At 44.5% G+C, this 14,265-nt stretch overlaps 1 protein-coding gene across 7 annotated transcripts in view; it reads right to left on the reverse strand.

Moving 5' to 3' along the window:
• prdm16 (PR domain containing 16) overlaps window positions 1–14,265 on the reverse strand; it is a 147,157-nt gene that overhangs the window by 8,246 nt on the left and 124,646 nt on the right. For 4 of the 7 annotated variants that reach the window (XM_062459489.1, XM_062459486.1, XM_062459484.1 and 1 more), the window contains exons 5-12: window positions 10,137–10,239; window positions 7,166–7,367; window positions 6,844–7,009; window positions 6,461–6,614; window positions 4,434–6,081; window positions 4,174–4,261; window positions 1,886–2,058; window positions 1,679–1,756 (exon numbers count right to left, since the gene is read on the reverse strand). In XM_062459489.1, coding sequence (XP_062315473.1) covers window positions 1,679–1,756; window positions 1,886–2,058; window positions 4,174–4,261; window positions 4,434–6,081; window positions 6,461–6,614; window positions 6,844–7,009; window positions 7,166–7,367; window positions 10,137–10,239 — 2,612 coding nt within the window. Of the gene's footprint in view, window positions 1–1,678; window positions 1,757–1,885; window positions 2,059–4,173; window positions 4,262–4,433; window positions 6,082–6,460; window positions 6,615–6,843; window positions 7,010–7,165; window positions 7,368–10,136; window positions 10,240–11,603; window positions 12,113–14,265 lie in introns of those variants that run through there. The other 3 variants (XM_062459491.1, XM_062459490.1, XM_062459487.1) reach the window with 3 other exon arrangements.

Here is a 14,265-nt window from a genome sequence, read left to right on the forward strand (position 1 = left end):
GTGTGTGTGATCTTGTGTGTGCGTGTTTGCATGCTCACTAAAGTCCAGACTTGGCACATCACACTTGATGGAGAATGGTCAAGTGCCAAAACAAATTTTCATCGCCCCCCTTTTCTTTCTTTTTCCCTTTCTGCTTATTTGTATGTGTGTCCAAGGGGACATGAAATTACTTCATCATCTTAACAACACTTTTTTCTCTTTCCCTCCAGCCGACTGTTACACATGGATCGTTACAGGCTGAATGGGGTTTTTGAGTGGTCAGGCTAAAGTGGGCCAATTTCAGAACAGAAAGCAGCAGCTAGATAGCATCTAAGGGCAAGCAAATGGCCCTGCTACAATGAAGCATGAAGAGCCTGGCTAGGGGGCTCTCCTTCTCTCTAGTCCCTCCTTCGCTCTCTTTCTCTCACCATTTCTGTCCGTGCTTTTCTTTTCCTAGTCTCTACTTCTTCCCATAGTCTATGCCTCCCTCTCCCCCACTCTCCTACTTCTTATTTGCCTGAAAAGTGGCAGAGATAATGATAATGTCTGCTATTTGTTAGGGTAAATTGTTTCTAAATGAGCTAATCAGTAGACTGTAAAGACTGGGCCAACTATACTGGCACTCAGTCCACAGAGACCTAGTATGTGTGTGTGTATTCACAAAGTTGGCACCCCACTCAGTCTGTGCCCTGAGGTCAACAGAGATATAATACCAAAAACAGTGCCTTTTGTTGAAGAACCTTACATAACAGGAACCTTTTTAAACATGTAATTACATTCAATTATTTATTCTCATGTCACAAAGGACTGATCTGACTTGAGTGCAGCATTTGATGGATACAGTTGCAATTATTTGATGGTCAGAAAGAGTCAGTGTTATTATCTGGTATATAATACAATTGTATTTGTTGCAAGCTGCACAAGACAAATGTATTCCCCACTACTTTTAATAGCAGAGTTATGCACCTACAATCTGTTATCAGACGCCTGCATATGTTTTCTGAGGCATAGGGAGGGTTCCACAGTATAACGATACTGCCTGTTATTAAAAAACATATCTTACCTTCTCCTAAAGCAGTTAAGACAGAGAGAAATAAAAGGAGAAAGACAGAGGGGTAGTGAGGGAGACAGAGGCTGGGCAGGAGCCAAATCACTGATAATTAGCTGGTTCTATAAACAGAGCTTGAATCTCTCCAGGGCACCATTACAAGCCTACATTGTCCAGGACACCATCCCGCCAGCTCTACCAACCCTCTCCCACCATCCCAACATCTGGACAGACCACATCAATCTTCCTTCTCTTTCTCACTCTCTTCCTCCCTCTCTCTTCTCAACTGCCAGACCCTCAAATCTGCACGTTTCCAGGATGCCTATATCACACACTGTGTGTTGAGAAAATCAGCACCCATGATTTGTAAGTGTGTCCGGTGTACAAAAGGGTTTATGTGTTAGAAGGAGTATGTGTGAGTAAGGACTGTGCCAGGCATGAGGAGTATATGTGTTTGTTTTGAGTTGTTCCAAATGAGCGGAGATAAATCATTTGGGCGGAGTGTGATGTCATCAAGGGATGTTTGTGTTGGATGCAAGGCACTAAGGCCCCTGTCACAGAGGAGAGGAGGGAAGAAGAGGGAAGAGGTGGGGGAGAGGAAAGGGTGAGAGAGGATGGAAGGGAAAGGGGAGAGGATGAAAGATAACTTACCTGTAGGGTTGCTCCCCTGTGTGTGTTCGTAAGTGCCTGGTGAGGTTAGCTGACCTGGGGAAGATCTTCCCACAGTACCTATGGTTATGATGGAAGAATAAAGACAAAGAAAAGAGATTTGAGAGAAGAACAAGAAAGTAATGTGTTTCAAATCTAGATTAGAATGTGAGCCTACTGTGTGGAGGGAACCACAGTCCAGGGTCTCACCTGCAGGTGTAGCGCTCCTTGCCCTTGCGGAGGATGGCGTCGGAGAGGGATGGGGGCGGCGAGCGGAAGTTAAAGAGCGGGTGGGCTGAGTGCTGCAGTGAGTTGGGCGGGGCGTCCAGTTTTAGGGCTCCATAGCTTTCTAGCTTCTCGGTCATGTTCTCCATGGCTGACATCTGAGGGGGGGGGGGGAGGAGGAGGGGGAAGAGGAGGAGGACAGGTTTAGGATGGGGAGGACAAGCAGAAGCAGGAGGACGGTTAATGTGAAGACAAAATAATTGAACTACCTCCATACTGGGGATTCGCTTGGTCAAGAGGATCTGTCTTAACTTGGACTCAAAACTCTTTTTTTCAACAAGAGAATTGATAAAAGAACAGGGTGCAGCCTGTTACTGTATGTGTGTCTGTTTATGTTTGTGTGTTCTTTTAGCAAAGCGGAAATGAGTTAGAGAAAGAGAGAGAGAGAGATAGACAAAGAGAGAGAGAGAGAGCGCGCAAGAGAGAGAGAGAGAAGGAGCGAGAGACAAACACAAAGACAGAGAGAGAGGGAGAGAGCAAAAGAACGGAAGTCAGGAGGAAGCAGTACATCAGAGGTCGAGCTTGTTGATTGTGCTGTTGGGAGTCACCTCCCTGACCTATCGCACGTTCACAGACACTCAAGGGCCCCACTGGGGACCAGCAGCCCAGGCCAGGGAGACTTTGTTCCCAGCATCCCCCTTTCTCTGCTGAAGCCACTGCCGCTAGCCAGCGCTCAATAAACCATTCAAGCGCTCCAACGGGAACTATACAATATAGTTTAAGATACCCCTCATTGATAATACTTCCTCTCCTCAGTCCTCAGAACAAAGGCTTCGCTATGTGGGAGTTTTTTTTTTGCCAAATACAGTTTACATCCTTCCTTGTTTTGGAATAGGAGGGGAGGCACAGAGACAGACATGGCGTCTCAAATTATTTATTCTCTGTCTGTGAAGGGGGTGTGGGGGGTTGGAAGGGTTGTGGTTCGATCTCGTCATTAGTGAATAAGCTGCTGCATTGTCTTCCGATAACTGCAACGTTTGAAGGTCAGATGTTCTAGATACGTTTATGGAGGGTGGGTGGAGGGTGAGAGGAGGGTTGGGAGGGGGCAGTCTTCTCTCATTGAAGAACCAGGTGTACGGCTTCTCTGGTTAACTCACGTACTGTATATGTACGTCTGAGAGCTTCCCTGATCTCATTGTCTTTGTACCATTTACATTTTACATTTACATTTAGTCATTTAGCAGACGCTCTTATCCAGAGCGACTTACAGTAAGTACAGGGACATTCCCCCGAGGCAAGTAGGGTGAAGTGCCTTGCCCAAGGACACAACGTCAGTTGGCATGACCGGGAATCGAACTGGCAACCTTCGGATTACTAGCCCGATTCCCTCACCACTCAGCCACCTGACTCCCCCACCCAAACCTGGTTTGGACATTAGATTGAATCCCTTGATGTACGTGACGTGGTATGGATTATATGGCATATGTGTGCCCACATACCAACAAGCTTTGTATGTGTTTGTGTACATGGATGTATGTGTGTGTGCTTCTTCTAGCTTGCTGTCTCACAATTGATAGAGGACCTAGATTTCGAGGTCTGATAAAACAAGTTTTCCAACGAGAGCCCCCATTCTCCTGGACACAAACACAGGATGTCCTTGATGGACACGTTGCTATTATCTAGCCAGCCAGGGAGAAAAAAGCACTCCAGGGGAAGTTATTAACTCCCTGTGTGCTTCAAGCCCAGCAGAAACAATGCAATACCTATGTTTAGCAGTGGCAAGTGGTTTGTGGGTAGCTTGATTCAAATTCAAAAGCGTATTATTTTTATTAATACTATCATTCCTTGTTATCATGATTTGTGAAGGTGGGGGGTTTGGGGACAACCGAACAATGTGGCTTATTATCAAAGGCAAGCAGTAACAGACTTCATGTCTTATAGGCAAGGTGGAGGCGGTGAAATACGGAGGCGCCATTTAGTAAACAAAGGAATAAATTGCATAAAGCTCTTATGAATAACATCAACAATCTGGAATGATGGTGTAGTGCTGTATCAATTCCGCTATGGTCTCAATGGTGTGGGAGTGTTGGTTTTTTACATAATACATGTTATGGTAGAAAAAAAAGATTGTATCTGCAACTTTAGTGGCTCTGCCTGAGTATTATACTTCCAGACCAACTCCCATATCTATAGATCTACAGTCATTAACAGCAAATATCAGTGTATTTTATGTTTAGAGTATGGTATGTGTTTGTGTGTGAGTGTGTGTGTACCTGTGGGTGGAAGAGTAGAGGGGACGGCCTCAGGTATTTCTCTTTCAGAGCTCCTACTGGGTCTAGTAGCTTCCTCTTCTCCACCCTGCTGGACGGACAGCAAGGAAAAGGGTTACGTACCAAAGTCAAAGGCCAACAGTCACACTCAAGGTCAAACTCCACTGTAGGAGTTCACAAAGCTGTTGTTCCTTTAGTCTACACACTAAGGTTGCACTCCAGTTGGGTAATGCGGTTCTCTGGGCAACTCGGGTCTGAAATACCTGTATATGGGGTCCATGAAGAAGGGTGAGGGCTTGGCGTAGTGCAGGGGGGGCTGCTGGGGCGGCTGGGCCAGGGGTTGCTGGTGCAGGGTAGGCTGGAGCAAGGCCTGGGCGTGCTGGGACTGGTGGTGCAGGTGGCTGCCTAGGTGATCATCCTTGTTAGGACCCCCCTTGCCTGTATAGGCATTGTTCTTGCGGTTATGCTGCTCTGAGGAGACTCCGTTGTGGCTGGACCGACTACGGTTGCTGATGCTGAGGTCCAGTGGCTGCTCCTCCCCACCCGTAGGTGGGTTGGGCCCACTGCCGCTGCTCGGAGGAGCGGGCTTGGTAGGGGTGGGAGGGGTGGTCTTGGCCTCCTTGGACTTTGTGGTGAGGTCGAAGGGTGACTCCCCTGTAGGGGTGGCACCTGGCCCCCCACTGACTATCTTGTGCAGCTGCTCGCGGGGCGACTTGGGCTCGGACTTGAAAAACATGCTAGGGTTGAGAGTTCCCCGGTCTGTAGTGAAGGGGTAGAGGGAGTGGGGGAAGTTGGGCAGGAACTGGAAGGGGAACATGGAATGGTAGGGCAGAGGACCCATCTTCTTCTCTTGCAGGCCCATTAGGCCTGGACCAAAGTACTTCTCAGCGATGGAGGCGATGGCCTTGATGGAGTCGGTGGTGGCTGCGTTTGCGCCGGTGGGAGGTAGCGCTTGCTCGTCTGGTGGTGGGAAGAAGGAATGCTGGGAAGAGGCGGAGGACAGGAAGGGGCGGTCGCAGGCCAGGTTGCCTGAGCTGGACACGGCTGAGATGGAACCACTGCTCATGTCGTCTGTACGGCTAGCCTCTTGTCCTGCCGTCGTGCCCGAAGACTTCCTCCTCTTGCCGCTTCGCTCACGCTCGCTCTCACCGTCACTGTCCAGGTCGGAGCCTGACGCGGTGCCAGTGGTGGTGTCCAGGTCCGTGCCACTCGTGGTGTTTACGTCTTCTAGATCGCTGCCGTCTGAGAGGTCCGCCATCTTGTTCTTGGCTTTCGCCTCCCCATAGGAGGACAGGTCCAGCTTGGCCTCCTTGCTCTCTCCCTGACCACCACCGAGGACACTTCCTCCATTGCTACTGTTCAAGGAGTTGACCAGGGACAGTGGAGGGATGTCTAAGGGGCTTCTGGGCAGCTTGCCGTCCTGGCTGCCTCCAAGGGGGCTCTTCAGGAGTGGGCTGGGGGGCAGTAATGGAGGCCGGGGGTACAGTGATGGAGGGAAGATGCCTGGGAAGCCGTGTGAGAGGGAGGGGAAGCCAGGATGGCCAGTGGAGAAGTGTAGCCCAGCATGAGGGTGAGGTCGAGAGGGGAAGTAGTCGGCGAAGCCCAGGCCCGAGTGGTTGAGGCCCGGGAGATGGGGATGGTGGGACTTGGACTTGGCCATGATGGGGCTGGAACTCATGGGTATGCCCGTAGTAAACATGCCCCCCGGAGCACCATAATGGTTCTTGCCCTCACAGAACCGCCGGTGCTTGTTGAGGGAGGAGGTAGTGCTGAACATCTGGCCGCAGTCCTTGCACTTGATCTGTGTGCGACAGTCGGCATGCATGCGCTTGTGACGGCAGAGGTTGGAGAACTGTGTGTAGGACTTGTGGCACACCTCGCCTGGGGGAACAGGACACAGCCCACAAGGGCCTGGTTAAGCCCATTTAAACACTGTCACTAACTTTGGGTACCAAATCAACAAGTGACACAAAATGGAGATGTACAAAATTGATGACTTCATTGTGCTACCTGCAACAAACCTGACATTCAGAAACCTCAAGGAATAGTTTCAAGAGTCTAAAAAGTTGCTTGCATAAAAAAAAAAATGTACACTTTAAATAAACATTTATACAGAAGGTAAAATGTGTGCAAAGAAAAAAGACAAGAATTGGAAAGCATCCTTTCAGTATTTGTCTATGGGGCTGAAGAGCAGATATCCATCCACAGAGAGATCCTTCATCTCATGCATCGGTATGTGATCTACTGCATCTATTGCATCTAGGGCTCTTAGCCATGAAGGCTCACTTACAGATGAAGGGTTTGACACTGCTGTGGATGTGCTTGTGCTGCTTGAGGCCTGAGGAGGTGGCGAACGTCTTGCCACACTCAGGGCAGGTGTGGGCACGCGCCCCTACGTGTTGGGAGCGGATGTGGCGCTGCAGGTTGCTAGGGTCAGTGAACACCTGAGGAAGGCAGGACGACCATTTTACATAGATGTATACAAACAATGCATATGCATACATGTGAATATCCTATCAAAACATGAAAGCTGAGGAGAGTAGCCTACTAAACACGAAGCACCAAAATGAAGATATCTCTCTGGCTTCAAGTTGCTAACGGTCGTTTTTGCTCCCAAACTGAACAACATTACTAAGATACAAATGAGGCCTGTGTGTTGTGTGGACAACTTACGTGGTGTGTGTGCTGTACCTTATCACAGTTTTCACACTCAAAGCGCTTGCCGCTGTCGTGGGACATCTGGTGGCGAATGAGGTTGGACTTCCAGTTGAAGGCCTTGGGACACTGGTCACACTTGTACTCTCTCTCCTCTGTGTGTACGATCATGTGCTGGCCCAGACTGGGAGGGAGGAGCAGGAAGACATCAGTCACCAGGGCAACAACAGATAGATCATCAAGATGAGTGTAATACAATTCATTGTACAGAAAACAATTGTACGGTTGCAGAAAGGAATTCCCCAAAATGGATGTGAGGGAATTGGTGGTGGTACAGTACCTGTACTCATTGGGGAAGATCTTCTCGCAGTCTTTGCACTCGTGGATTGCCTCATCGCTGTCCTCACGCTCCTGCTTGAAGTCTTCACTGAGTGTGTCGAAGATGGAGCCGGCGCTGGAGCACGAGTACTTCTGGTGCCGTCGCAGCTCCAGGGCCGAGGTGAACAACTCGTCACAGTCCTCGCAGCGGTACATCTGCTCGTCTGCACACACACACACACGCGCACACACACACGCAAGAGACGACAGCAAACATAAACATGCAGCCAGAGAACTTATACGTACACCCAAGACCAACACTGTTCATTCACAGCTTCATTTCTTCAATATTTGCTTTTCATTTTTTACAGTATTGGTGTATTCATTCAAATGGGAGTATTTATATATTGCGAAATCAATCCACTGATTTACCTTGTCCTAAGTTGACTAAGTTAATTGTGCTAGTGTTAATCAGTTCTAACAACACTGTTACAATTGGCATTCTCTTTAAACAGAAATCAATTAGCAGTAAAATATAGTGTTGACTGCATTAACATGGCTAATTGGATGTTAGGCCTGTGGGATGCAGAGTGGAGATAGTACAATTGAACACAAGGGAATAAACATGTCCGGCTCTTCATTTCCCAAGTTGATAACCTTTGCAATTCTTTTCATGACTAAGGGCAAATGAATTTAACAGAGACCGTCTTTTCAATGTTCGGTTCCTAAATCTGATGCCAAATTCAACATCTTAGGGAAAGCTCGATGGAGTGTAGGTAGGTGTGTTTGTGTGTTTTTCAAACCCAATGGGGCACAAAGAGAAGGGAGCATGGGGCACAGTGGCACCCACCCCACAGTGATTCACACACCAACCCCCTCTGGCCACTGTACCATGACCCAAGTGGGCATCATATTGACTCGCCCCTAATGGCCTCCAACACAATCAATCATTTGAGTCTTTGCTACAAGAGTTTATTCAATATGACTTACAGTTCACGGCTCACTTGGTCTCGACTGTACATAACCATTTTTGACTGAAACATTTCTGACTCACTAAAGAGAAGGGCATAAGAGTACTATAGCAACAGTAGTGTGTCTAAACAGGGGATCTGAACAAATGACCATCTGGCAACCATAGTCCATTACTTCTAGCTGAACTTAAAGGCTCTACGATGACTGCAGCTGCCACCATTTGCACATATTTCATAGAGACTAAGAGCTGGTTTTGTTCCACTCCTGCATTAAAACCACCTCGTGCCCAGATAATTTTATGCATCACCTTTGAAGGCGGCAACATGTTTCAATGAAAAGGCTTGTAAAGGGCTGATTGAGGCTTTATGACATGTTTTATGACATGTACGTTTTGTCAAATCAAACAACACTTTATTTAAATAAAGGAATGAATTGTGTGTTCCTAAAACACTGAGACACAGAATGTTGTATGCTGAACTGTTTTACAAAGGGGTACCCTTTAGAGAAGACTTCACAGTATATGCAAACCAGAATGCGAACCAAAGGTCAGCTATGGCTGTTATAGGCTGTATCCAGGTAAAGGGTGCCTACTCCAAGGTCCAGAAGAACAATTTGGCACACTTATCTATGTGTTCCATCAGTAACACTCAGGACTAAGGGAGGAATGTGTGTGTGTGTGTGTGGATATGTCTGGACGTGTGTGTGTGTTTGTGTGTGTGTAGGGGGGTGCTCATAAATGGGAGACTAATAGCTCTCTGGGAGAAGAAGGGGAACACAATTATGTGCAGTTTAGCGGCTAATCTGGGAGCATGGGTGAGGTCTCAGGGGACTCCTCAAGCCCCACTCCAAATTCCTTCTTCGATCAGCCAGACGAAGAAGAGCGCTACACCGCCAGGCTCTCACCCGCTCGCTCAAACTCTCCTACACTCTTTCAGACAAACTCACACACTGATTCATTCTTAGCCTCTTGTGCTCCTTTTCTCTTTTTTTATACTCTTGCAACATGTGACTATTTCTTTTTTTTGCTATTTTAAATGGTCTCTCTTTGTTCTTCCACCCTCCTCCAATATTTTGGCAAAGAGATCTTAGGAAAGCTATCTTTCTGAGAAAACATTTTGGCTTGTGAAACCCTTGTTCTGTCTCTGCCGTTTTTATTGTCCATGACAATTCAAAGTAATCAAGGGATGTTTTTCTCCTTTTCAGAATCCCAAAACACAAGAAAACAATGTTACCTGACAACTCCACTTCATAGCAATGAGACCAATATGTTATGAATCAACTGGGTCCTTTTTTGGTTAAGTAACATTCCAAACCTTGATCACAATTGAATCCCTGGATCAGAATTGACTTCTGCGATAGTATTTTTACTCTATAGCAACAATTCTACAGTATTCACCCAAGAGAAGAAAGGCAACGTAAAAACGTTAGACATGGGCTTTCCTGGATCATCTTAAAATTCATCAATCCGTTTTGCTAAAGTGATTATGCATTGTTCGATTGTTTGGCGAAACAGCAATTACACACAAAAGGTGGATCATTCATGCCAAATTCGAACTATTTTGATATAACATCCAAAGACATTTTAGGCTTATCTATTCACATAGACCATTGAAATCGGTCTATTAATTCCGCGAATTATCATCATAATATGATGCAAAAAAGATATGTTTGTATTCATGTGTAGGCAGGCTAAAGGCTATATTGTGGGCAATTAAGAGCAAGAATTAGAGGTTTGAAAATGTTAATATAGTCATGAAATTCCGTTAGGCTCAATACATCTGCGCGTAGATTACCATTGCAACAACATTTTTGATTGTTAAAAAAAAACTAAACCACTATACCCACCCCCCCCCCACCAAAAAAAAAGAAAAGAAAGAAAAATACCTTTGATCCATATAAGTTTAAAGGTGTGAGGATGATGATAATTTTGCACTTTCGCCTGCAGACTTCACTGGCCAACAACACATGATGCTGGTTAGAGTTTGTTTAAAATATGCGCTAATGATGCGCATTCATCTTACCTTCTAGATTCGGTGCCATCGATCCCTCGGGGAAAATTCCGTCCTTCATATAAACCAGAAGCTCCTCCCCGACTTCAATATCCCTAATAGCTTTATAATAAATCTGCAAAACAGAGAGAAGACAGAAAAGCAGTTAGGGTGCACTCTTCCGACCCCAATGGTTAGTTAGCCTATTTTATTTATAGCCTACATAGGTTTCAAGTCGGATCCAAGACATTACTTGCATTAGGCCTACTTTCTGCGATGTTGTTTATCCAAGTTATTGATAACTGCTAATCTATCTTACCATTCTTGTCCTCCTAAATGTTTGTATGAAAGAGCAATTTAAGATATTGCTATGCTACAGAAATTGACGTATATAGTTAAAAAAAAGGATAGCCAACACCACATTTTCATTCTTATCCCGATTTAGGCCTACTACCGATCTAAAGACTTTAGCCTCGGCTGTAATTCACGTGGGCTATAGGCTACTGTGAAAAAGTGTTCATATTTATCAGTGTTTTCTTGTGAATTCTACCAACGAATGTATTTCTGGAGATCGAAATGATTTTAGTTAAATAGCTCTACTATACAAAGAGAAAATATAAATTACCTGTCTTCAAACTACAACATTCAAAGCCGTTGTTATCAGACAGCCTATAAAATATATATTGAATCCATCTGTAGGTTACAAGAAACTCTTAGACAAAGCATAAACCTTCACATCGAAAAAAAAATCTGATGCAAGTCGGCCTAAAGACTGTGAGACCAGGTGCAATCCTAAAGTTGATGAAAAGCAGACAGAGAAACAAAGTAGCCTATTTCAGTGTCGTTTGTTAAATGCAGAACACGGTTAGCCAAATAAACCATTTGGATGATCATTTTACATGAAAATCCAAATCCAGAGGGTTACAAGAATTTCGATGTTGATAGGCTATTATTAGGCTACATGTCTATATAAAGGGAGATTATTGATAAATGATCACTTCAGTCTTAAAACCCCTTTATGATTATGATTAATATGTGACTCAAACTGTTCATTTTTTATTATAAAATAACATTAAACTGAAGAGCAAATTCAATATGCAAAAATTGTGAAATAAAACACACAAAACACAATCAATCGATGTATTAAATGAATTTGAAAGGAACTTCCAAAAACGCAACCTGGATCCTAGATGTGTCTTTTGGGGACACATGGGGGCGCTCACTACTAAATCAGTTAGAGTGGCTGAACACACACACGCACACACACACGCAGACAGTCAGACAAACAGACAGACAGAGGGCAGATATAGAGAGAGAAAGGACCGATAACTCCAATTGAATACTCATACAGACTTTGCGGGTTTTCCGGACTCATCCGAAAACAAGATAATTATTAATTGGCTGTTAATATAACATAATTTTATTTTTGTTATTATTATAAAATGTGTTGTTATTGTTGTTTTATTACAAGCCATGCATATATTTAATATGTTATCTGACCTTTCTGTTTTCCGTGAGTTGAAATAGTTGAGAAAGTTGCGCGGCGGATCTTAAAGCGTCCAATTGCAATAGAAGTTCTGTCCCGGTGGAGTTGGCAACACAACCCATAGTATCAGAGAGAAACCGGGGGCTGGGGCGGCAGGGCCGGGGAAAGAGTCGAGGTCGCCAGGTAGGCAGGCAGGCAGTGAGCGGAGTGTCCTCTCTAGCTGGAGCCGATGCTTCCACTCTCTAGTCAGTCTGAGCGCGTCTTTGATGATGAGGTGAGCTCTCATTAGTGATTCCCTATTGCCCCTCGGAGCGCCCGGAGTTAACCGACGGCCACTCCTCCCCTTCTTATCTCAAACGAAAGGATTGACTGATCTGCCGCGGAGACCCCTCCCCGCATCCCCGTCCCTGCTCTGGTCACTAGATTAATCTATTATTGATGGAAATAATGTATCTACAGTGGTCAAATACTTAAATAATACACACACACAGCCGACACACACAAACACGCGATAGCCTAAAAGGTGAGTCGCGCGCTGTTTAGTACGTTTTTTGTAAGGCTTCCCGAACAAATGCTGAGCAATGTGTTTTAGTTCATAATTTTTTTACACGTGTTTTTACTTGTTATCTTTCACCAGATGCCTTTCACAGTTTGTGCAAGTGCTTACATATATTTGTGGGAGTAACGTAAACAATTACATGAAACATTTTTGGATACGCTCAGAATAATGTGAATCAAATTTTGTACTTCGTTATTACCAGTATAATTTCTGCAGAATTACATAAATTAGGTTACCTTAAAGGACGTTACGACTTGCCTGTATTCTACAGTTTTCCTTTCGCATCAAAGTATCCTATGCTGTTTTCATATTAAATGGAAAGTAATTTGGCCACCAGTGATTATGCTATTGAGTGCCGTGGCCTGAACAGCCAAATTGTTATTTAACGCACACAATTAATAGGCATATCTTCATGCATGTGGACGTTATTTATTTTACAAATTCATCGCCTCCTAGCCTATATTGTTTTTTATTACTATATCAGATATTTTGGATGAAATTATTAAAACAATTCATTACGAATGTTTGTATTTAATATTTGGTTACTGCATGAAAATAAATTTATTGTCAGGAAATGTTGGATAAAATCGAAAACATATTTGGATGTTTTTACATTAAATAAGCTCTGTCTTCTCTAATAAAAATGGTCTCAATGATAAACAGAGAAGGTTTTGTGTCAGATAAGCTAGCTTTAAAAAGGATCAAACAACATAAAAAAGTCATTACACTATACAAGCATACAAGCAAATAAATATAACATTGAAAAAACATTTGCCACGTAAAATTGAGCAATAATGCAATCAAGACAGTTTCCTTTTCAAAACCATTATTAGCGCTTTTCTCCCTATGGGCTATGCAGCTGGGCCTCATCTTGGGCTGTCTTTTGAAGCTGTCTGTGTGAAGTATTGTGATATGAACAGTCTATCTCTACAGTAAGGGTCTGACAGCACTCAGACATGTCTTGACCTCTTCCTGTCTGTTTTGAGTGTCCGGGGGACAGATGTGTCATCCATCAATGCCAGCTAAGGCCCAATATAATCTCCCTCTCCCTCTCCCTCTCCCTCTCCCTCTCCCTCTCCCTCTCCCTCTCCCTCTCCCTCTCCCTCTCCCTCTCCCTCTCCCTCTCTCTCTCTCTCTCTCTCTCTCTCTCTCTCTCTCTCTCTCTCTCTATCTCTCTATCTCTCTCTGACATGACACACAAACACACACACACACACACTATGTATCCCAACAGTGTGTGATCAATCTGGAAAATGAGATCAAACAATGTTGGGGGGCCTGTCCACTCAAGATACAAAAGACAAGGACCGTGTGACATAGGACTACATGGTGAAGCCAGTCTTAGCTGAGAGACGGACCATTTTAGCCCCCCTCTCCTATTGAGACACAACACTGCTCTGTGTCTAAGGACAGGCCTTTAGCTGTGGAGAACCACGTTTCCTGTCATTTGATGTGATCTTGTCTTCATGGATTTGGAAAACCATGTTAAGATGCTAACGAACAAGCTCCCACAAACTGTTGATGTTCATTCACATAACCCTCAGGTTAGGAGCTTTCATATTGATTTAGAATTCATTTGAAATGATGGTTGGTTTGGATGAAGGCTAAAGTTAAAGTAAATGTTTACCACTGTTAGTCTGTGTCCATAAGTACATGTGTGTGTCTGCATATGTGTGTGAGAGATAGTGAGTGTGTTTTTTCTCCCCGGTGAGCAGAAGGATCTGGCAGGGACTCATTGTGTACTTGTGTTGTTATGACAAACGGCTTAAGAGCATCTTGAGAAATGAGGGATGGTGGGTTCAGAGGTTAATGGTCTGTCTGAATGCAGAGTGTAGATGAAGCCCCATGCTCTCTCACACACACACACACCTCACCTACTCAAATGTTTCATTTTCTATAAAACAGGTCCAACCGGTCAATCAAGATGTGAGTTGTTTTACACCAAGGTCAGTTTCAGACAACCATCAAATAATTTGTCATGAAAGAGTGAACAAATTGGTCTAAAGGTGAATATAGTTCTAATAGTATAATTAGATGGTCCAATAATCTTTTGATTGAATTGTTCAGGATTATCCATGTATTTTCTGATTCCTGAAAACATTAATGACAAACGAGTA

This window comes from Osmerus eperlanus, chromosome 4, assembly GCF_963692335.1.
Source record: "Osmerus eperlanus chromosome 4, fOsmEpe2.1, whole genome shotgun sequence".
Lineage (NCBI taxonomy): Eukaryota > Metazoa > Chordata > Actinopteri > Osmeriformes > Osmeridae > Osmerus > Osmerus eperlanus.